The sequence below is a fragment of the Macaca nemestrina genome, chromosome 2 (assembly GCF_043159975.1).
Source record: "Macaca nemestrina isolate mMacNem1 chromosome 2, mMacNem.hap1, whole genome shotgun sequence".
Lineage (NCBI taxonomy): Eukaryota > Metazoa > Chordata > Mammalia > Primates > Cercopithecidae > Macaca > Macaca nemestrina.
Window position 1 is genome coordinate 164,126,514 of NC_092126.1, and position 24,617 is coordinate 164,151,130.

Genomic DNA, 24,617 nt, shown 5'->3' on the forward strand with positions numbered 1-24,617 from the left:
TATAGTAAGGACCTTGAGTGACTTTGAGAAATTCACCCTCGCAAGCCTTCCTTCAGGAGCAGGCATTGGAAGTGCAGAGGCGCAGATTCCATTCTTTACCAGCTGCAGAATCTTGGGCAAGTTGCACGGCCTCTGTGAGCCTCATCGGTAAACAGTGGGGGTAATGAAACCCACCTCACAGGGTTGTTGTGAGGATCCGATGAGTTGATTTAGGTAAGCACCTAGCACATGGCGTGGCACCAAGTAAGCACTCAATAAATCACTCAATTCCTTTCCCTATGTTGTTTCTTTGCATTGTCTGAAAGGATCAGTGGAGTCAAAGATCCAGCTTTTCACTGGTGATTATTTTTTATTTTTCAATTAAGATTTAAATTTATGGAAGTCGAAATTTAAAAACCTCGTTTTCCCTTAGACTGTGACATTTAACTTGTATCTCTTTTTCTATTGATGAACCTAGTATTAAACAATAGTTTTTAGAGGAACTTCTACAAACTTAGTTTATTAGGTTTTCTTAAACATCTTAAAGTAGATTTATAAATTTAATATATTCTATTTTTCTTTTTCTTTAAACACTTCAACAATATTTCAGTTATCTATTGCTGTGTAATATCAATCCCTAAAATAGTGACTTAAAATAGTCCTAATAATTTGTTGTGCCCATGAGTGTGGGGCCTGACTGGGCTCTGCTAGGCGGTTCCCACTCAGGGTTTCTCATGTTGTTTCAGTCAGATAGTGGTTCAGTCTAGAATCATCTCTAAGGCTTCTTCACTCACCTGTCTGGGAAGACTCAAACAGCTGAGAGCTGAAACAGCTGGGAATCCTTGGACATCTCTCCCTCTCAGTAGCTTTTTCGTTTTTGTTGCTGTGTACTCTTTGTATCACTATACCACAATTTATTTATCCAATCTACAATTGATGGGCATTTGGATAGTTTCCAGCTTGGGGCAATTACAAATAGTGCTGCTATGAACATTCTTGTACATGTCTTTCGGTATACATATGTATACATATCTTGGATATATACCTAGGAATGGAATTACTCAGGCATTGGGTAACCCTAGAGGGCTGTTGTGGAGAGTAACCAAAGCAATAAACAAATAACAAAAAAGTACACTGGGCCAGGTGCAGTGGCTCACACCTATAGTCCCAGCACTTTGGGAGACCGAGGCAGGTGGCTCACTTGAGGTCAGGAGTTCAAGACCAGCCTGACCAACACGGTGAAACCCCGTCTGCACTAAAAAAATACAAAAGGTAGCTGGGCGCGGTGGCAGGCACCTATAATCCCAGTTACTCGGGAGGCTGAGGCAGGAGAATTGCTTGAATAAGCTGAGAGGCAGAGGTTGCAGTGAGCCAAGATTTGCACCATTGCACTCCAGCCTGGGCAACAGAGCAAGACTCCATTTCAAAAAAAAAAGTACACTGTACACTGTAAATTGAGAGTCAACATAACCTGGATGTGGTGCCACTGCCCAACCTGGAGGATCACCAAGGCAGGGCTGTCATTACACACCTATGGCATATAGCAGTGGTTTCTCAAGATGAGGACCTCTTTAATCCCTTTTCTCCCCCAAAGAATCAGACCTTACATTGTCGAAGTTGTGCTTTTATTATCTAATGGTGTATGTAAGGCAAAAGACATTTGGATTTCAGTAGGATTTTTAGATAAATTTACAGGTTTTAAAAATTCGCCACAACAGTCTCTTTATATATTTGAAAAATAGCATTACATATATGTATAAAGCAAAAACCCGTGAGAGACCATGGGGAGAAGAATTGCCTGGAGGGGGAAACTAAGTCCATCTCCAATGTTCAGTACCTCTTCTCTTTCTGTTTTTCTTTTTTTGAGACAGAGTCTCGCTCTGTTGCCCAGGCTGGAGTGCAGTGGCACAATCTTGGCTCACTACAAGCTCTGCCTCCTGGGTTCACGCCATTCTCCTGCCTCAGCCTCCTGAGTAGCTGGGACTACAGGCACCCGCCACCACATCTGGCTAATTTTTTGTATTTTTAGTAGAGACGGGGTTTCATCGTGTTAGCCAGGATGGTCTTAATCTCCTGACCTCGTGATCCGCCCACCTCGGCCTCCCGAAGTGCTGGGATTACAGGCGTGAGCCACTGCGCCTGGCCGCACCTCTTCTCTTTCTATTTTTGACACCCTGTAGACACCCATACAAATCTTGAAGTAGAAGTGAAAACAATACTGTCAGCAGTTTTACGTCTGTCGTTGTCTTTGATTTCATGCACTGACATGTGCCTCCTACTCGGAAATTTATCTGGTGATTATACTTCATTTCACTGTGGTTCACTTCTGTGATATCATCCTTCCTGAAAGTGTCTTCACCCAGCACATGATCACCAACTGTCACGTAATTGCGTCACTGCCACAGGGGAGCCCAGGACACAGCACAGAAATCAGCTTAGTCCAGCCTGTAAACCGAGCCTTTGCTTAATAGCCTGGAATTGCCCTCCACCCCTCAGCCCTCAGGCTTGAAATCCTATTCACCCCTCAAACCTAATACACATGTCCTCTCCCTATGCACACTCTCCTGGCCTTCACCTCGCCCTCAGCATTGACCAATCCCCTTCAGGACTCGCAGAGTCCTCTGGGGCCACCCCCCTCAGCTCTCATCCCTTGCTAGGCACTTGAGGGCTGGGGAAGTCTTACTTATTTGCTGTGGCCCCAGCACCTCACACAGGGCCACTTGTGTGACATTTAGTTGGTAATGCTTCAATGTTGGTTAAACTCAGCTGTTAACTGCTAGTAGGACAATTCATGTGCGCATTTCGGCAAGGGTAAGGTTAACACTTGGGGTTTTAGAGATTTCTAGTTCCACTTTCCAGTTTTCTTTTCTTCTCTCCCTATTCAAACCAGCAGGAAAAGAGAGTAGTAGTTCAGGGGTTGGTGCCAAAATCCAGAGCCTTATCAGGGGGAATACACAAGAAGGGACAGATCTCAGATGCATTTTAAGATATTGAGAGACAGAGTCTGAGTATAAATTGGGGGAAGGAGGCAAAAGGCTTTAAAAAAATTTTTTTTTAGCACTGTGATGTTCTGAGTCAAAGATGACTCAGGCTTCAAGCCTGGATGATTGGATCGTGGTGGCAGCTATTACCATAAAAAGTGGAGGAATAACTGGGGAAGATGTTGATTTCCTTTTGGATGGATTGAGTTTTGACTCTTGTCAGGACACTAAGTGGACACAGAAATGCAAACAGTTGTTTTCATAGATGAGGGTAAATGCTAAGGATCAGAGAGGATTCCAAGGCCTTCTTAGGGCCTAGGAAGACTCAGGCACTGGATACTCTCATCACCCCCATGTTCTTCTTAAGGGTACGAAACCTACCTCCTCTGAGATGGTGGGGCAGGGGGGAGTTGTGATGGTCATCCCAGGGCTTGGGGTGTGCCCAAGAGTGAGATCAGATATGTGTTTGTGGCTGTGGGGAGCAGCATATGTCACTTTCAGAATGTCAGACTTGGGACCACTCAACCAGGAGATCAAGGGCTGGGTGAGAATTCAGCAATTACAGAAGATTTATGTTTCAATGTAATATCCTTTTTCCTACAGAGATTTAAAACTTTTAAAAGTTTACACATACAATTTTAAAACAAGATGAGTACATGAAGGCCATTCCTGACACTTATGGAAAGACATTAAGCCCTCCTTTAAAGTTAAGCCTCTCTGTGCCTGACTTTCTCTCCCTGCCTTTGTCTATACCACTAAGATTACTGCCTTTAATTCAATTCACGGAGCTTTTATTGTATGCTTACAATGAATTACAGTGTTTGGGGGACACAGCGAAAGAGAAAACATAGCCCCTGCTTTTAAAGACCTTACAATCGCATCATAGAGGCGTGACATACATGCAGTAAGCTATTAATCACCATTGCAAGGCAGCATAGTTACTGACCGATAGAACATATAGGTGACCAGGTTCCCTGGGGAAGATAGAAATGGAAGTGGACCCTGAATTATTGGTAGAATATAAAAGTGCGGGGGTGGGAAGGAGAAGGAACAAAAAGACATGGAGATGACATTGACCATAGTATGTTTTAGGGGAATACTGGCTTCAGCACACTGGGGAAAGTGGCAGATAATTTTAGTTAGGCAGAGTAGGGCCAGACTGAAGAACCCTATTGAGCTAATACATCTTGGTTGCAAGTGCTAGAAACCAACGTGAACAGGCTAAACTGTACAAAAACATGGTGGTTAGAGCTCAGATTCTGATGTCAGATGGCCTTGATGTGAATCCTGATTTTATCCATTGCTAACTATAGTGGACAAGTTACTTAATTTCCTTGTCCCTGTTTCCTCATATGTAAAATGAAGTAATACATGGATTTATTGGGAATATTAAATAATATAATTTGTGTAAGCTAACTGAAACTTTACCTAGCATATACTAACTGCTCAGGAAGTTTTATCTTTTTTGTTGATAATGTTGACGATGTTGATAATTATGATGACGAAGCGAAGGAGAACTTAAAAGGACACGGGGGTGCCTTATAGAATTCAAAGACAGAAATGCCTCCAGATTTTAATATGGGACTAGATCAGAAAGCCATCAGGGAAAGCAGAAAGCCGTCAGGGACCCAGTCACCATCTTCTGTTTCTGTTTCTCTTAGGAGAACTGCAACATGTTTCTGTTTTCCAACACAGCAGTCTTTCCTGTTTCTCTGTTCTCACAGTGGAATATGTTCGCCCTCAGCTCCTGGGTTCATATGGAACAATTCCAACTACCAGAAGACAAGTATGGCAGCCTCTTAGTTGTAATTTCAGACTTTCAGGAAGGAAATCTACCTTGTCCAGATTCAGTCATGTGTCTACTTCTGGTCCACTCACCTGGGCCTGAGGACCGGGTCATGCAGTACAATTGGGGCTGCCCATCTTCTAGATGGAGGTCAGTTCTTAGAGAAAGGAATGACTCTTAAGTTCAAAAGACACTCAAGCTCTTTCCCTTCGGCGCGCCACTGAAGATTCTGGTGTCACCATGGGCCGCCACCCCACTGGTGTTACCATTATTGTAAGAACAACCCAAAGCCTCTCTTCTCGCGAGGTATTCCTGATGCCAAGATTCTCATCTTTGACCTGGGGCAGAAGAGGGCAAAAGTGGTTGAGTTTCCACTCTGTGGCCACATGGTATCAGATGAATGGAGCCCTGGAGGCTGCCCGAATTTGTGCCAATAAGTACATGATAAAAAGTTGTGGCAAAGATGGCTTTCACATCTGAGTGCGGCTCCACCCCTTCCACGTTATGCACATCAACAAGACGTTGTCCTGTGCTGGGCTGACAGGCTCCAAACAGGTATATGAGGTACCTCTGAAAAGCCCCAGGGCACTGTGGCCAGGGTTCACACTGGTCAAGTCATCGTGTCAATCAGCACCAAGCTGCAGAACAAGGAGTATGCGATTGAGGCCCTGCACAGGGCCAAGGCCGAGCTCCCTGGCCACCAGAGGATCCACATCTCAAAGAAGTGGGGCATTACCAAGTTCAATGTGAATGAATGCGAAGACGTGGTGGCTGAGAAACAGCTCATTCCAGATGACTGCGGGGTCAAGTACATCCCCAATCGTGGCCCTCTGGACAAGTGGTGGGCCTGAACTCATGAGGGCTTCCACTATGCTGCCCCTCCTAATGCCCGACAATAAATCCTACTTTCTGTCCACCTGAAAAAAAAAAAAAAGACACCTCAAACTGACTAGGTATCTACTACAGCAGTGGTCTCCAACCTTTTTGGCACCAGGGACTGGTTTTGTGGAAGACAGTTTTTCCACAGATCAGTGCAGTGCGGGGACGGTGGGGAGGGGGATGGTTTCAGGATGAAACTGTTCCACCTCAGATCATCAGGCATTAGTTAGGTTCTCATAAGGAAAGCACAATCTGGATCCCTTGCATGAGCAATTCCTAGAATCCAGTGCCACAGCTGACCTGACAGGAGATGGAGCTCCCGTGGTAATGTTCACTCACCCAGGGGTTGAGGACTCCTGTATTAGAGCACTCTAGCCTTCTGACCTGAGGAACATGATTTTTAAGACAATGTTATTCATTTAGGAATTCCAATGTCTGGTAAATGACCACCGAGGTCTCAGGATCTGAGCGAGAAAATGAGTATATTCTGTACTTCAGGCTCTATTGAGGATAATGTTAAGGAAAATTCCATTCCAAATTTGTCTCTGAAATAGATCTTTGTGGTCCAAGAGTGAAGATAAGTTAGGCATATGTAGCAGAATATCTTTTTGATATAGTAACCAATGTAAATTTTTCCAAGAATTGCCTGTGATCCTATGACGCTATCCTTTTTGGGCAATAGATCATGAAAGATCTGGTGCCTCAAGGAAGACTGACAGAGCAGAAGCAAAAACAAAAGGGTCAAGGCAGATTTGTGGCTTTAGCTGTTTTTCAAAGTGATGTGGAATAATATCTAATCGAGAAAGACAATAAAGATTAGAGTAGCAATTATCACACAAGAGAATAGAAAACCAAAGTTGATTCCTTGAAAAGATCAATGAAATTGTCAAATCTTTATCTAGACTTACCAAGAAAAAAAGAGAGAAGACTTAAATTACTAAAATCAGGAATAAGAGAGGAGCCATCATTACTGACCTTATAGAAATAAAAAGAATCACAAGAGAATACAGCAAACAATTGTGTACCAACAAATTAGATAAATAAAATGGACAATTTTTACAAAGGTACAAATTACTGAAATAGACTCAAGAGAAAAAGAAAATCTGAATACATCTATAACAAGTGAAGAGATTAAATTATTGAAAAACTACTCGACAAGAAAAGCCAACACTGAGATAGCTTCACTGGTGAATTCTGCCAATAATGAAGCCTTAGACATGAAAATACTTCCTGGGACCACTTATTTATTCATTTTCTAACAAATATTCGAGAACTTACTGTATGCTAGGGACTTGGAGTACAACAGTAGACAAGACAAAGTCCCTGCTGCCCAAGGGCTTGATTTGTCATGAGAAGAGTTTTAATCAAGGCACAGTTTGTGAGCTGCAAGGGAAACTATTGTGAACTCACAGAGTCTGCATAGGACTTTATGGAATGCTGGGTTTGTGTGCAAACAACTGTTTATCTGACTGCAGTCACCTCTATCCATGCTTCCATCTCCTCTCTCCTCTCCCCTATCCTTCTGCTCCCACCTTTTTCTCCCTCTGTTGAAGCAGCCAGCCCTGCTATTCAGAAGTGAGTACACATGTCTTCTTTGCTGTTAACCACTCTGCAGTTGCGAGACAATCTCACCTGTAGACACAGGAGTGGAAGGTCTTTCCTACGTCTATTCTCAAAGTGTGGATCATCAGACCTCGAAAGAGGATAGGAAGTCATTTTCTCCCTTATCAACCCATCCCAATCTCTCCCTGGCATCTTGTGCTCCAGATGTTGGGGACAGCATTCCAAAATGCTGCTGGAGATGGGCTCTCTCCTACCTGTCACCAAGCCGTGCAGTGGGAACCAAGCTCCCACAGCCTCTAGTGTAGAGGAACCTTAAATAACATTCATCTGAAAATCTAGTGATGGTTAATACAGGAACGTCCCCTGTATTATTTTTGTCTTTTCTTTTTTTCTTTTTCTTTTCTTTTTCTTTTCTTTTTTTTTTTTTTGAGATAGAGTTTCACTCTTGTTGCCCAGGCTGGAGTGCAATGGCACAGTCTCGGCTCAGTGCAACCTCCACCTCCCAGGTTCAAGCGATTCTCCTGCCTCAGCCTCCCAAGTAGCTAGGATTACAGGTGCCCACCACCATGCCTGGCTAATTTTTGTATTTTTAGTAGAGACAGGGTTTCACCATGTTGGCCAAGCTGGTCTCGAACTCCTGACCTCAGGTAATCTGCCCACCTCAGCCTCCCAAAATGCTGGGATTACAGGCATGAGCCGCCGCGCCCGACCGGGTCTGAATATTTTCTGTAAGAAACGCTACCACCCCTCTCAAAGGCCCTATAACCTTTTTTTCATCCTTCACAACTTTCTTCCTTAGCCACCTGAGGTTTGTCTGGGTTCACAGTCAGCGGCACTACACAAGCTTGGCTGGAATGCCTGGCTCTGGGGATTGACAGTGTGGCTCACCTGGCTGCAGGGCTGGCTTCCTGGGCATGCGACCTGTACACTTGGGCACAGGGCTCCACTCAGGCCCCACACTTGGTTTCATGCTCTGCTGTCACCATCTTGAAATTCTCAACTTTTTAAATAAGGAGGCCGCATTTTTATCTTGCACTGGACCCTGCGAATTATGTATCCAGTCCCACAGGGTTGCACTTTGGACCTTTAGGGGGGACTTCTCTGTCGTGTTTCTGAGTCTGGTTAGAGTGGTGATTAATCACCTGGCTCTGGGGCGGACAGCTGGCATTTGAATCCTGGCTCCTTTACTTACTAGACCCGTGATCTTGAAAGTTCCTCAGCCTCTTGATTTCTTTATCAGCAAAGTAGGATAATAATAGCATGTATCTCATAGGCTCGCTGAGAGGATAAAATACATATGACACACTCAGAATGTGACACACTCAGAATGGTGCCTGGAACATAGTAAAAAGCTGTGCAATGTTGGATGTTTTTGTTGCACGGCTATTCCAAGGTCACGTTGCTCTGTATCTTTCAGCAGTGTATCTCGCACTTCGTGGTGAATCTGCCTGTTGGATTTCATTAGCTCTGTAATAGTCTCTGTTCATGAAAAGACTGCAGCAGAGTGCGCAAAGTGGGTGTGGAAGGGAGACCCAAGCTCTGCTTTTGCTCTGCCATGGAGCAGAATTCCGTGTTAGCTCTCCCTTTTCCTGACCCCACAGACATCCCATCTACTTAAAGCCATGTTTCCCAAAGTGTGGGCCACGTACCCCTGGACAGGATGATTTTAGGTACCACATAGACCCAGCATTAAACAACATTCCATCTCATAGACAGTTATACATTTCTTATATCCTTTCCATCCGGTGATTATATATAGAAAAATGTCTCCACTCAGTGTTAATACTTTTTTTTTTGGAGACAGAGTTTTGCTCTTGTTGCCCAGGCTGGAGTGCAATGGCTCGATCTCGGCTCACTGCAACCTCCGCCCCCTAGGTTCAAGCAATTCTTCTGCCTCAGCCTCCTGAGTAGTTGGGATTACAGGCGCCTGCCACCATGCCCGGCTAATGTTTTGTATTTTTAGTAGAGACAGGGTTTCACCATGTTGGCCAGGCTTGTCTTGAACTCCAGACCTCAGGTGATCCACCTGCCTCGGCCTCCCAAAGTGCTGGGATTACAGGCATGAGCCGCCGCGGCTGGCCAGTGTTGATAAATTTTTAACATCTCTCACATACTTGCAAATTTTCCCTTTTTAGTAAAGAAAAAATTTTGCCTCCTGAACATGAAAGAAAAAAAAAAAAAAGGAAAAAACTGGCCCGGGACTTTGAGCCTGCATCGGACCACAGTATCTAGTTGGAATGTTAAACATTATAATGTTCTCATTATATTTCTTTCTAGGATTAATTTATGAGTAGAGAAACTGGTTTTTCCATGTAAGGTAGTAATCCAAAGTTTCTAACTAGGGGCAAAATAACATGTGAGAAAGTCTAACAGTGTTTAAAAATAAGAAAATATTCCCAAAGAAACGCAGGGCTATGGCCAAAAGCAGAATGGAAGTGTGAGGCCACTGCAAAACAGATTGAGTCAGTTTAACACCAGTTAGCATCAACATCACAAAACATGATTTGTTGTTGTTGTTGTTTTTGAGACGGAGTCTCACTCTGTCTGTTAGGCTGGAGTACAGTGGCATGATCTCAGCTCACTGCAACGGCTGCTTCCTGGGTTGAAGCAATTCTTGTGCCTCGGCCTCCTGAGTAGCTGGAATTACAGGAGTGTGCCACCACACTGACTAATTTACAGCTTATATATATATATATATATATATATATATATATATATTTTTTTTTTTTTTTGTATTTTTAGTAGAGATGGGATTTCATCATGTTGGTCAGGCTGGTCTTGAACTCCTGACCTCAAGTGATCCACCCGGCTTGGCCTCCCAAAGTGCTGGGATTACAGATGTGAACCACCGTGCCTGGCCCACAATATGATTTTCATCACAGAAATGTAATACACATTTGGAAATGAAGCAACGAGCAGTGGGGAAAACTAAGGAAGAAGTATGTGCTAAGCAGTGTCTCCCAGGATGGCAAATGGAAGTGCAGAGTAATACAGCTCAGGGTAAGACTGTCTCCAGGGAGGAACCTGTGTGGAGTAAAGAGAGGGAAAAGGAAAGGAGGGTTTTTGGTTTGAGGAAAAATAGAAAATTGAAAGCCTACGCAGTAGGGAACATGTGTATTCTTTAGACATGACTGTGATCATGCAGACAGTTAAACATCTTTGTGAGCCTCACCTGTCCTTTTGGTTGCATTTCCAAGGCCTGGATGAAGGCCGAAGCTCTCAGTGCCCTGGCTGACTTGGCCCAGATGGAGTAATTGCAGCCTGTTGCTTCCATCATTCTCCCAGTCTTTCTTGTGGAGAGCAAATCAGCAAGTTAGCAGTTTCCTTTTAAAGCTCATTTATTTATGTTTTTAAAAAAGTGAATTTAAAGAATAAAAGAATCCAGGGGAAACCTGGATTTAGGAAAGTGGTGAAGGCGTGTGCCATATCTGTTAGTTCCCCACCCCCTTCCCATCCACTCTACACCCTTCTCTGTCCTGCTGTATGCCCCAGGCCTGTTTAGGCCATGTCAATGTGTTACTTGCCCTCTGGCTTCTGTTGGGGGTCCTTAATGGGGAGCACTAGCAGGAAAATGGGGGAGGAGGAACAGTGAAGTCAGAGAATCTGCTCCTGCTCCCTCCCTGCGGGGTTGCTGCTGGCTGACTGTGTCCCTGTACTGCAGGTCTGCAGCCCCCGGTGCTTCCCCTCCTCTGGCCTCTTCAAGGGTAGCGTAGTAGCAGCTTCTACTGCCAGTAGCTTCAGGGAACTACATTATCCCTGTGGTTTCCCCACAAAAGACTACGGCAAATAGTCCTTTTCTTAAATTCTCCCAACACAGATTGAGCGCACCATCTGTTTTTGGCTGGGCTGCGGCTGATACAAGGTTATTTACAAAGATCAAAGTTTGGGAAACAGTAACCCAGAGGAAATCCACCTGTATTCCCCAAGATCTCCCTGATCCCTCAAACCTTCCAGATATCCAAAGGAGGTAATGGTAAGGGTTAGTAAATGGTGCCATCTTCCTCCCCACCCTTCATCCCCTCTCTTGTTCCAAGTACTTCTTTTAGTTGCTATTTTAATACAGATAATGCAATACTGTTTTCTGCAATCCTACGGAGTATAAATCTCAACTTTTTGTAGGTAACAGAATTCCATTCAAGTAAAACAGTTCAATGATTCAGGTACTCCATGAAGTTTTATTTTTAAAAAATTGTTTACTCTGTACATGTTTCTATTGAATCCTAAGTACAGATATACAAGGAGCTAAAGCAAGTGCAGTTAAGTATGCATGGGAGAGCTAAAATGGGTATGTACATAAGATCAGCAGCAGAAACCAAGCTCTGTAAAATGAGTTCTCCCTCCCCTCCAGGGTGGCTCATTATGGAGAAAATAAGAGCTTTGCCTTTCTCCGTAGCAGTAATGGTCTACAATAAGCTGCACACACACATCCCTCATCACACCTCCCTCCAAAAAAAAAAAAAATGCAGGGAGATGTGTCCTGCCCAGGTTAAACTATACGCAGGCTATCTTCAGGTCATGAGAAGCAGTCACACTTGCTTGTAAGTTCACCGGTTCGGGTAAGCAGATCACCTTTTCTCTGGAAGAGAAGAGCAATAAGAGCAGTGGCTGGTGAGCAGACAGGGCTTGGCATTCTGTGGCTTTTGAATTTCCATGATGTCTGATGAAAGAAGTCTGCAGTCACCTACAATTAAGAGCCAGTTCATGTGGTCCAAGGGCCGGGGGTGGTAAGGTTAATGACATAAATGCCTTTAGAGGAAGGGAAAGGGGATGTGGATTCTGGATCCACACCCATGAATGTGACCCATGATATGTTTGGAGTGGAGGCCACAGAGGAGAAAATATGCAATGAGAAAACTTTGTTCTAATGAAATCTTACATAGAAACTAAATATGTAGAACAAACACAGTGGAATTTCCCCAACCCAAGATGGTCCCACAGGAGGTTCTGGAAAGCTGGGTCTCTGTCATTTCTGCTTCTAAGATGGTAATCACTATGATGAGCTTGAATCTCAACAGGTAGCACATCTAAGGCCAGGACTGATCTTTGATGTGTGTGTGTGTCTGGCGGGGGGGAAGTGGATACTGGGGCTTACCTGTGATTGACAGGCAAAAGGGCAGTGCAGAACTTCCCAATAATAGTAGTCCGGTCTTTTTTCCAAACTCGGTTGGAAGACTGAAACTTAAATTTCACTTGCTTTATCTGGCACTGTGGGGTGGCATGAGCTATGATTCCTTTCCCGTGAAGTTGCCGCTTAGGTCTGCAAGGAAAGGGGCAAGGGAAAGTAAAGGACTGCAGCCCTTATGGCCTGTACTTTCCCTTTGGCTCCAATCAGGCTCTGCTGGTGGCACTGGTTGGCTGTCATGCACCAAGGGGTTAGCTCCTTACCACAGTCCTTTGTGTCACCCTCACCCGCCCCTCTGCCCACACCTCCAGCTTTGAATATGACCAAGAAAGTAGTTGTTGACTTTTTAGAGTGAACAAGTGGACACTGCAACAAAATAGTAGCTCCTGGATTTTCATATCTGGAAAAACTGTTCCTCATTCTTGGATTCCCAGCTGGAGGAGACCTTCACCTTCACATCCAATTACCCAGAAGTAGAAACCCTCTTTTAGAACATTCCTTTTCAAAGAATTCTGTGTAAGGACTTTTCTGTTTTAGGCTAAGTATGAATGTATGGGTGGGAACAGCGACAAGAAAACAGATCATGAGGCACAGACAGAGCTGGGTGGAACCCAGGTTTTGTCTTCCCAGCTGTGTGGCTTTGGAAAAGTTACCTAACCTGGCAAGGTGGCTGTGGAGTCACTAGCAACTAGGTGTAAGTCTCAGCTTCCCTACATGCTGCTATGAACTTGAACCACGGGGTTTGGTTCATACTGACTTCAGCCTAGGAGGCTCAGAGTGAAAACAGTATCCAGTTCTGTCTTAACCCACCCTCTTGGCTTTGCCCCTCAGATTCCCTATCTGTTTAAAGATTCAGGCACCACTTTGGACTGAGACAAAGATGAGGGAGGAGTATGAAGTGATCAACCTAGCAGGGTGCTTCCAAAAGGGCTGTGGTACCCCCTAGGTACTAGGTACTGGAGACAAAAGCAAAAAATCGTGAGATTCAATGAGGACAGTCTTCATGCTGAGTGCAAGGCACAGCCCAGCCAGCAGAGCCTGAGGGTGGTGAGCAGGGGATCAGGGAGAGCGCCCAGCAGGGCTGCACCACCCAGCTAGGGAAGGAATTTGATTTGTGGGGCCCTTTGTGATCCTCCCTGGCCTCTGAGGGGGACTCTGAGAAAGAGGAAAGAAGGAGGGCACTGCGTTCCTCTTGGCGGGGGGCGGGGGCCAGGGGGTGTGGGGAGCCACCCCTGCCAACTCGGTTTCCTGTTCGTTTCTGGCCTTCATAGAGTGATGACAAGGCTTCTTTGTGTTCTTTTTGGTCCAGGGTTAGTCATATATCTTGTTTTTTCCTTCTAAGAGAAGATCATTATAATTTTGTTTAAAAACCAGTCCCTCTTTTTTTAAATTCACAAGTCTTTTGAAATACCTCAGAGGAAAAAATAAGATTGTTTCCTTTAAGAAACAGCTTAGATTGAAGAGTTTGTAAAATTCAAGGAATATGAAAAATCTTTTAAGTGAGTGATTTGGGGAGTTGGCCCAGGTTAATTCTCCAATTAGAAGAAAATCTTAGAGTCGCGTAAAGCTATAGAAATTTGGAGAAAGACCACACGTAACTTCTCCCCATTTTCCCCCCAGTTTCTGATCTGCAAGAAGTGAATCATGTTCTGGTGCCTTCTTCAAAAGAGTTATGTGAACCCGCTCGGGGAGGAAGAAGCGCTAATCTGTGGATGTTGACTGGAATTCTTCGGGGAGCTTTTGAAGTGTAGCTGTGGAGCCTGTGCCCAGAGACCCTCATGTGATTGTTCTGGGGTGGGGGGCTTGGCATCAATTTTTTTTTTTTTTTTTTTTTTTTTTTGAGACGGAGTTTCGCTCTGTCCCCCAGGCTGGAGTGCAGTAACGCAATCTCGGCTCACTGCAAGCTCCGCCTCCCGGGTTTACGCCATTCTCCTGCCTCAGCCTCCCGAGTAGCTAGGACTACAGGCCCCCGCCACCTCGCCCGGCTAATTTTTTTTTTTTTCATATTTTTTAGTAGAGAGAGGGTTTCACCGTGTTAGCCAGGATGGTCTCGATCTCCTGACCTCGTGATCCGCCCGTCTCGGCCTCCAAAAGTGCTGGGATTATAGGCTTGAGCCACCGCTCCCGGCCGGCATCAATATTTTTTAAAGCTCTCCAGGTGATTCTAATGTGCAGCCAGAGGTGTGGGTCATTTTCATGACTCCTGCCAGTGTTTTCGGACCTACCAATGGGCTAGAAGATGATGAAAACACCCTTCTAGAAGTAGCACAACCTTGAGCGGGTCTAATGAAAGGTATTTGGCTTACTGATACATAGCCACAGTCTGCAAGGCCCTGTGGGCACCTGCAGGCCTGTGTTGGAATCCTGATGGCTGTGTGTAGCTGTGTGACCTTGGGTGAGCCAGAAGGAACACCAGCTAGTGGCCAGGGATTTGGGAGCGAAGAAGTGCGCTCCTTCCAGCAGAAACTTGTAGTGCCTCTTAGCAGAGTTCACGTCCAACATCCCAGCCTGAGAAACATCTCCAAACTCACATCTGATCTCATCACTGTCCTGTTTAAAACTCCCAGTGGCTCTCCAGACTACTCTCAGGATAAAAAAACTTGTCCTTCAAGGCCTGGCAGGGTCTGGCCCTGACTTGCCTCTCCAGCCCCACACCACCCCCGTAACCCTAAATCTGTGCTCCATACACACCAGAAGTGTCACATTCTCCCTAAGCCTGGCCTGGGTAGCTCCTGGAAAGCCTCGAAATCTCTGCTCATCATTTCCTTAGATTCGGTCAGGCTCCGTCTTCCATGCTGTCACTCTCAGGGCATTGCTGACACATTTAAGTGTGTATGCACCGGTCATTCCCCTGTTTGCTCTGGATTGATCTGTTCCCCTGCAGGTTCCCCCACCAGCAGGTTCCAGTGAGGTCTAACCCAGTGGAAGCATGCTCAGGTGGGTGGCTGCTTTGGGCAGGGATTCCAGACGGGCTGCACTTCCCATGGGTTCAGCTCCTGCCAAGCAGCCTTCCCTGTGGACCCAGCTTTGCCAGTGCCACTCCTGCTTTGTCTCTCTAGCTTAGGGTGGTAGTGGCTCCTGTTGTGAGTAATCTCTGCATTGTGTCCCCATCTCTCAGTTTTTCAGCTCATCCAACACACTTGTAATGAGTTCGCCGTGCTAAATTCCTTCTCTTGGACCTCCTCTATTTTCCTGACCGGACTCTGACTGAGACAGTGACATTATCTGACAGTTTGTCTCCCGCTGGCTTGTGAATAACTAACCAGTTGCTTTTTAAAGAAGTATGCACCATGGCTGCTGCCTTCCTATCCCCTGCAGGCTGTGGCTCCCTACAGTTGGGGTTCTTTACCCTCTCACTTCAAGCGTAGTTCCACCAGCCCCCAAACCCAAGTCTGCCCCAACAAAGGAAGGGAATGATTAGCCCCAGTTCCAGGAATCATCAAGCCCTCCTGGCCGCCAGTCTGGCCCTCAGCTTGCACTCCTTTGCTGACTGACCCTGTGCCTCAGATTCCATTCTGATAACTAACCTAGAACTGCTCTCCTTTCCCAGGAGTGGGTGCTCTCCAGGCTCTGGCTAGCCCTCCCTGGGCTGGTGACTGAGGCCCTCCTCCCTACCGACATCCCTGATACCCGCACTGCCTGGATTCCAGAGTACTGTTTCCTCTCAGGGACCTGATTCCTAGGTCCTCTCCACCATGTTGGCATGGCATGTTGCGACATGCCGTCCCTGCTGCCTGCCTGCCCTGCCTGCTCTCATCTGAATCTGTTATACTTGGACCCACTACTGAGCAGCTCCCCAGCCTGTGTCTGTGGCTGGATCTAGAGTAGGTGCTGCCCCCAGCCGAGCTGGCTGGGCTCCGGAATCAGCAATCACACAGTACCTGACCTGGGTTGTCCATGTGTGTAAAATGAAAAAGTAACCAGCTCCTAAGGGAAGGGGTCAACCAGGTGGGACACTTACGTACATGGTGATCTTAGATGAGAAGGTGACGTTACTGCTAAGGAAAGTAACCTCGATGTTGGTGTCCTTTCTTCTCAGTTGCTTCAAGTGAAACTCCACGAGGCTGTGATGCACTAGGAAACCAAAGCACAACAGAGACTGGGCCAGAGGGCAGAAGGTGCAATGAGCAAAAACCCCAGAGAGCAGCAGTGTGGTTGGGAATCTTGGCTCTATCTCTTAGTAGTTGTGTGCCCAGGAGGAGATTACCTATAATCTCAGATCCTCAGTTTCCTCAAGTGTAAATTGAGGATAATAAAAATAGACACTTGGCCGGGCGCAGTGGCTCATGCCTGTACTCCCAGCACTTTGGGAGGCCGAGGTGGGTGGATCACCTGAGGTCAGGAGTTTGAGACCAGCCTGACCAACATGGTGAAACCCCATCTCTACTAAAAATACAAAAATTAGCTGGGTGTGGTGGTGCACATCTGTAATCCCAGCTACTCAGGAGGCTGAGACAGGAGAATCGCTTGAACTCAGGAGGCGGAGCTTGCAGCGAGCAGAAATCGCACCACTGCACTCCAGCCTGGGCGGCAGAGCAAGACTCCGTCTCAAAAAAATGAAAAAAAAAGTAGACACCCTAGGCCTGAGATAAATAGGTTAATATGTATGAAGTCCTCAGGCCAGTGCCTGTGCCTAGGAAGCATTCAGTAATGTTGGTTTTTGTTATTTTGTAATATTAATGTTTTACTTCCCCTTGGTTGCTCACATTTTCATGGTGGGATGATCTTGAATGAGCCAAATGCATCTGTCATATATGGCTATCCTTTGAATGTTTGCGTCCCTTCCAAATTCATGTTTAAACTGAATGCTTTGTGCAACAGTATTGAGAGGTGGGGCCTTTGGGGGAAGGGATTACATCATGGGGGCTCTACTATCATGAATGAAATAGTGCCTTATACAAGGGCTCAAGGGAATTGGCAAGGCCCTTTTTTGACGTCCTGCCTTCTGCTGTGTGTGAACGCAGTATCTGTCCCCTCTGGAGAACGCAACAGCAAAGCACCTTCTTGGAAGCAGAGAGTGCAACCCTTATAGACATGGAATGCCGGCGCCTTGATCTGGGACTTCCCAGGCTCCAGAGCTGTGGGAAAATAAATTTCTGAGCTTTGTAAGTTACCCAGTCTCAGGTACGGTGTCATAGTAGCACAAATAGACTAAGACATAAACTAAAGATTTAACTCGTAAGGTCAGGCATGGTGGCTCACGCCTGTAATCCCAGCACTTTGGGAGGCTGAGGCGGGCGGATCACCTGAGGTCAGGAGTTTGAGACCAGCCTGGCCAACACGGTGAAACCCTGTCTCTACTAAAAATATAAAAATTAGCCGGACATGATGGCGGGCACCTGTAATCCCAGCTACTCAGGAAGCTGAGGCAGGAGAAGCACTTGAACCCGGGAGGCAGAGGTTGCAGTGAGCCGAGATGGCGCCATTGCACTCCAGCCTGGGCGACAAGAGTGAAACTCTGTCTCAAAAAAGAAAAAAAGAGAGAGAGAGAATTAACTCATAAAATATAGCAACGGCCCTGCTTCCTCTCCACACACCCAGCGTCAGGGAAGGAGGCTGTGTGTATAGGAGACTGCTCCTCTCCCTGCGGCCACTGGTTGCCTATGTGATATCCGGACTCTCCTTTGAGCAGCGTGGATGCTGGAGTTCTCAAGGTGAGTATCGCCAACGTAGACTGGATGTAAAACCTGGGCCACGGTGATATCCCTGGGACCTGTTGTCCCTCTGACAAGAGAAGGTAAGAAAGATTACAGGCCAGGCATGGTGGCTCACACCTGAAATCCTGGTACTTTGGGAGGCCAAGGTGGGCAGATAACTTGAGCCCAGGAGTTCAAGACCAGCCTGGGCCACATAGCAAGACCCAGTCTCTACAAAAAAACAAAAACAAAAAATTAGCTGGGCATGTGGTATGTGCCTATAGTCCCAGCTACTTAGGAGGCTAAGATGGGAGGATCACCTGAGCCAGGGAGGTTGTGGCTGCAGTGAACCGTGACTGTGCCACCACACTCCAGTCTAGGTGACAGTGGGAGACCATGTCTCAAAAAAAAAAAAAAAAGAAGAAGAATTAAAAAATTTAAGAAAAGCCAGTCGCGGTGGCTCACGCCTGTAATCCCAGCACTTTGGGAGGCTCAGGCGGGCAGATCACCTGAGGTCAAGAGTTTGAGACTAGCCTGGCCAACATGGTGAAACCCTGTCTCTACTAAAAATACAAAAAAATTAGCCAGTCATGGTGGTGGATGCCTGTAATCCCAGCTACTCAGGAGCCTGAGGCAAAAGAATTGCTTGAACCCAAGAGGCAGAGGTTGCAGTCAGCCGAGATCGTGCCACTGCTCTCCAGCCTGGGTGACAGAGTAAGGCTCTGTCTCTAAATAAATAAATAAATAAATAAATAAATAAATAAATAAGAAAAGAAAGATTACAGTTTCCCTAACACACTGTCCTTTTTTTATTAAGGGATAGGTGCATCTGGTGGCATTTTGCAATCGCTTTAGTCTCAGGGAATTTTCCCAGGCTCCTTTGGTGATGGAGATATAGCTAGAGATGCAATCCTTCACCTCTACTCTACCTGTACTTTTTCATTTGCTATATTTTATGGGCTAACATTGGGGAGGGGAACATAAACTGGATGCAGGTGAACTCAGCACCAAGTTGGAGGAGTGCTATGGCCCATCTGGGCCCCCTGGGGTTAGTAACAGGGCTCACCAAAAGATGCCAAGATGCCAAGAATCCATGAGAAGAAAAGAGCCTTGACTGTTTCCCCTCCACAGAGGAGGACATCTGACACCACACCCCATCTGTTTCTCCTTCTGAGATGTTACTATGGGATATCAATTGTTATGGGGACAGGCAAGGGCTGAACTGGAATGGATGATATTTGCAATGTGGAAAAAATAACTAACTTACATAAGCTTTAGGAATTTAATTCTCAGGGCTGAGTTTGCTATATTATATTATTAATACTTCTTCCTTTGCTAGCAGGTATCATTGATTAAGAAAGTTTTCTAAGATTCTGTTTCTGCTTTTTTTTTTTTTTTCCTTTTTTTTTTTTTCCTTTTTTTTTTTTTCCTTTTTTTTTTTTTCCTTTTTTTTTTTTTTAAGAAACAGGTTCTTGCTCTGTTGCCCAGGCTGGAATGCAGTAGCATAACCAGCTCACTGCAGCCTCCAACTCCTGGGCTCAAGCAATCCTCCCACCTCAGCCTCCCTAGTAGCAAGGACTACAGGTGGCACCATCATGCCTGGCTAATTGTAAACAATTTTAGTAGAGACTGGGTCTCATTATGTTACCCAGGCTGGTCTCAAACTCCTGTCCTCAAGCGACCCTTCCACCTCTGCCTCCCAAAGTGCTGGGATTACAGATGTGAGCCACTGCGCCTGGCCTGCTTCTTTCTTCACTAAATTACCCTGGAGGCCCCAAGGGAGCCAGGCCTAATGTTGGGTGGGTGGGAATTAGTGGAATCAAATGTGCACAGGAACATGTCTCATGTCATACAACATAGAGTCCTGGGTGGTGGGTCAGGAGGCCTGGATCCAAGCCCCAACCCTGCTGCTTACAAGCCATGCTGCCTTGCCTAAGACACTGAGCCTCTCCATGCTTCAGTTCCCTCATCTGCAAGCAATAGCCCCCAACTTATCACACAGGACACGGTAAGGATGGGGTGAAGTAACGGAGAGAAGGTACACTATGTGAAAAACTGTTCTATGAGGGAATATATTGTATAAAAATTATTTGTTAGAAGATCCTTTGCCCATGCTGGTGCATGCCTGGCGCAGGTCAACATTGCTGAAGTCAAAGCAGGCCAACGGTGCTAGGCATGGGAGCCCAGTGCCATGATGGCCTAAGAGTAGCTGGAGAGCTGCTTCTCCCTACCCACTCCTGAACATACCCATATCTGTCCAGGGAGAGCAGGGAGGATCCAGCTTCCATCCCTAGAAGTGACAGCTTACGGCAGAGCATGCAGGCAGGCATGCCTGTTTCTGTACCCCTCTGTGGTTTTGGAACCAACATGGCTATGCTTCTGGAGGCATGGGGAGGTGGTCTCACAACAAATATGAAACAGTCAGAAAAAGTATGGCTCTGTGAACCCCCTCAGCAGGGACCTTAACATGCTTTTAACCTCCAGGCACTCCCCAAACTTTCCTGCCAGGTGTATTCTTAGCTGCACAGACATAGAGGCGCCAGCTCAGGTTGCTGTGAATCTGCCCAGCAGCTGGAATTAAAAGCCAGGACATCTGGTCCTGGCAGCACCGCGTCCACCACCAGACAAAACATCCTCCCACATGCCAACTCTGATGGGGTGGCGCTGACAGAAGGGGAGCTGAGACATACGGCCTGCAGACAGCAGGTTTTCAGAAGATGGAACCATGGTCGTGGCGAGGAAGGAGTATAGATTTTAGAGTCAGAAGACCTGGAATTGAGTTCTGACCTTTTCACCCAGCTGTGGAGCCTTAGGCATGCCACTTGGTCTCTCAGAGCTTCCCTTTCCCTACGTCTCCCAGTGGGTTGTCAAATGAGCTGTTAAGGATGTGAAAAGCCACAGTTGACTCTGTAGTCCACTTTGTTCCTAAGAGGTAGCCATAAATTTTCTCTGGCATGAAGGTAGAAACACCCTAACTATTCCTCTCCCAAATTCTCCGATTGACTAAGGGAAGGAAATTATTACTGATTGGGTTCCAGTCCCTGTACTAGTGACCTCCTGTGTCCATTTTATTTTATACTCACAATTGATTCTTTAAAGTAGGTACTGTTATGGTTCCTGTATTCACATAAGGATATAGAGTTCAGAGAGTTTAAATAACCTGCTCCTGATCACACAGCTGGTAAATAGAGAAGCTGAGATTCAAATCCAGGTCTAGGTGAGCACAGAGTCTGAGCTCTGGGCTCCATATCACATGGTACCAGGCCTTCTAGTACCAGGAAGATATTGTCACAAAGATCCCTCCACTGACCCGACACGAACTGACCAGAAAATCAGTTAAAATTGGGTGGCATACAGTTTATCATCCAAACCAGCATGCTTTATCCTGTACACATGATAAAGCAGACAGGATCCCAGGATAACAAGCATAAACCAGGAAATATAGTCACCCTAGTTAAGATGCACATAATATAGAGAAGGATGATGGTTCAGCTTGTAATGTGTTTCATGGATTCTGGACACACTTTTCTTTCACATTTAACATTGTTACAACCATTAGCATCCTAGCTTCAAAGAAATGCCATGGTTAGGAGTAACAGTGGGAAGCCGGAATGCATCTGTGTAGGGGAAGGAGAGCAGAGGGAAAGGTTCAGTATTTCCCAGGGACCCCCACCTTGGAGGCTGCCAGGGTGAGAACCACATAGGGTGGGCGCCAAGAAGTGGGAAATGAGAGAGCAGAAAGGAGATGGCCAGAGGACACTCCTAAACACCACTCTAGAGAAGACCCACTGGAGGGTAAATTTGGAGGGTCGGAGGAAATAGGACCAGTAGATAGACGGTAAGAAGCCCCAAGTCCTCATCTGAAGAGCAATCGGTTGGACTCTGAAAGTTTTGGTTCAGACCAGGGGCTGTTGTCCCACCTCCGGTGTTGCCTTTGCCCTTATCATTCATTCCCACCCAGACTACCACACTGGGCTGGGCACAGCCCAAGCCGAAGCCCTGGACTCTTCCGGTGGCACCCTGGCAGAGCTGAGCTCATGCATTTCCCCCTACTCACTGCAGTACGGAGCATTGGAAGTAGTCAGGAGGTAGACTTTCACTTCCTTGGGAAGTGGCTCTATCTTGACACCGCCGTGTTCCACCAGGCCTGAAAATAAAGAAGCAAAGAAGCAGAGTCCTGAGAAGGCTATCTTAGGGTCCCACAGCACCCAGCCACATGTTTATTAATTCATGCACCCATTTATTCCACAGACATCTACACTCCACACGCACTATGAGAGCGCAGAAAGGAGAATGCAGAAAGGAGACAGCCAGAGGACACTCCTAAACACCACTCTAGAGAGAAAACCCACTGGAGGGTAAATTTGGAGGGTAGGAGGAAATAGGATCAGTAGATAGACGGTAAGAAGCCCCAAGTCCTCATGCTGTATTCTGAGGTGAGTCCTGGGATCCCAGCAACTCGGTCCAGTGGGCAGTAAACACACACATAAATGGCACTATGCTTTTTAGATCATCTGACTCATTCTTGGCAGGTAATTATAAGAAATCTGAAACTGCATCTCTAACTTGCAAAACCAATCTCCTATAGCAGTTGTTTTCATGACACTTACATCCCGTGCAGTGGGAGCACGGTGAAGCACGAAGTGTTTGACCTGAAGACTAGTGGATGACAGGTGGGGAGAGCGCATTCTGGGAAGAGAGTATGGTTACGGCCAAGGCACACAGGTGAGGAAGCCTGATGTACACTTGGAAGTACAAGTAGTTAGCACCATCCGGTGTTCAGTGCAAGGGAAAGTGTAGTGAGACATGAGGCTGGGCAGACAGTGTGAAGCGGCTGTTATGTCTGTGGGTCCATGGCATGTAGGGGAAACTGACATATGCACAATGAGTAGGAAATAATGTTGACTTGTTCTATCATGGGAAGCTACCCTACTTTACTATTTTGTCAAGCTGGTACCCATTTCACTCATATAAGCAGTAGCAAGCTGCTACAGTTGAGTGGCAGCCAGGGGTAGCGGGAAGCAAGAGAGTGTGGGAAGGAGAGAAACCGTTTCCACTGCCCAGGAGTTTTTCCTGGAGCTCTTCATCCTGGATAACCACAAGATATTCATAGCAATGGTCTACACAAGTGAGTTAGAGGCCAGATCCTGCAGCCTTCCTGGCATCCTTTCCCCAGACTGGCCTGGATCATCCAAGAAGGTACCCAAGCCCCCCAGCAATTAGGCATCCCCCCAGCTGCCATGAGACCACCAGAATCTCAGACCTCTAATGTGGGTCTTGTGTTCCACTCTTAGGGATTCCCCACCACACAGAGAATTAGGGTCTATGAAGAACTGGAGAATGGCAAGAAGTGAGAAAGATCTATAAGCAGCATCTGGTCCGAGAGTGGGGGGACCTGTATGTGGGAAGGGTGTGTGTGGAGCAAGGATGGCCATAGGGAACACTATAGAGGGTGAGGGTTGGGGCACGAGAACCAACCATCCATCTCCAAGTAAGAACAGGCTGAGCACCTCATTGCTTAATTTTCTTTTCCCCAATTGGATAGAATTCTTGACCACAAGAGATCAGGACATTAAGAGGGGACAAGTAGTAGGGCTTGAACTTTCCTCACATTGTCAAAGGAAGTCAAAGGGGAAGCACTTTACCTATCCTTGGGCAGGAAAGCAGAAAAGGGTTAAAACAATCCAGACAGTGTCCGGCAAGGAAGGCCGCGTAGCTGTCACAGGGAAAGGCCATCAGTGAACAGGAGTTCTCCAGGGCACTGATGTAGAGGTGCACGGCTCTCATGTGATCACAGATCAGATAACTATAACCTGAACAGAGAAAAAACACAACCAAAGTTTCAGTCAAGACAAATGGAATTCCCTCTGTGCTGCTCACTGAAACTCTATTGAATTTTATATTCCAGCAAGCTGTAAATAAATGCATGTGAGTCCCCTCAAATCACTTTTTCAAAATATTAGTGTACATGGTTAATACATTCTACTTTTTCATTTTACTTTTCCTGAGATACATAAGCATAATCCATCAAGAAAATTGCTTGATTTGAGATGCATTCTTTCTTTTCTTTTCTTTTTTTCTTTTGAGACAGAATCTCACTCTGTTGCCCAGGCTGGAGTGTAATGGCATGATCTCGGTCCACTGCAACCTCTGCCTCCTGGGTTTAAGTAATTTTTCTGCCTCAGTCTCCTGAGTAGCTGGGCTAACAGGTGCACACCATCACACTTCACAAATTTTTGCATTTTTCATAGAAACAGGGTTTTGCCATGTTGGCCAGGCTGGTCTCGAACTCCTGACCTCAGGTGATCCACCTGCCTCAACCTCCCAGAATGCTAAGATTACAGGTGTGAGCCACCATGCCCTGGCCTTGAGATGGATTCTTATATGATCATGCAAACTCTCCTTCATAAAATGGGAATATATAGAGAGTTGATGATGCTGCCCCACTTCTCAAAATGGGTATTTGTGCATATTTTTACTTTCTTCATCATCACCCATACAACAAATTTTTTACAACCTCATTATACCCAACCCAGCAGTGAGACTGCTGCATCAGCCGCAGTTTATGGTCGATCACTCTCTACAGCCAATGTGCTGAGGTTCACCGGGCCAAATGACTGATATGCTGAATTTGTCAAATATCCTAGTTTACCAAAACTTAGTTTCATTGT

At 46.1% G+C, this 24,617-nt stretch overlaps 1 protein-coding gene and 1 pseudogene across 1 annotated transcript in view; one reads left to right on the forward strand and one right to left on the reverse strand.

The window, feature by feature from the left end:
* The first annotated feature begins 4,970 nt into the window (after nucleotides 1–4,970).
* Nucleotides 4,971–7,605, forward strand: LOC139362049 (large ribosomal subunit protein uL16-like; annotated as a pseudogene).
* Nucleotides 7,606–11,343: 3,738 nt separating this feature from the next.
* LOC105470426 (phospholipase A1 member A) overlaps nucleotides 11,344–24,617 on the reverse strand; it is a 32,974-nt gene continuing 19,700 nt past the window's right edge. Inside the window, exons 7-11 of the mRNA XM_071092372.1 lie at nucleotides 23,592–23,759; nucleotides 22,004–22,093; nucleotides 16,276–16,384; nucleotides 12,281–12,445; nucleotides 11,344–11,764 (exon numbers count right to left, since the gene is read on the reverse strand). Of these exons, the coding sequence (XP_070948473.1) occupies nucleotides 11,680–11,764; nucleotides 12,281–12,445; nucleotides 16,276–16,384; nucleotides 22,004–22,093; nucleotides 23,592–23,759 (617 nt within the window). The 3' untranslated portion in view covers nucleotides 11,344–11,679. The remainder of the gene's footprint in view (nucleotides 11,765–12,280; nucleotides 12,446–16,275; nucleotides 16,385–22,003; nucleotides 22,094–23,591; nucleotides 23,760–24,617) is intronic.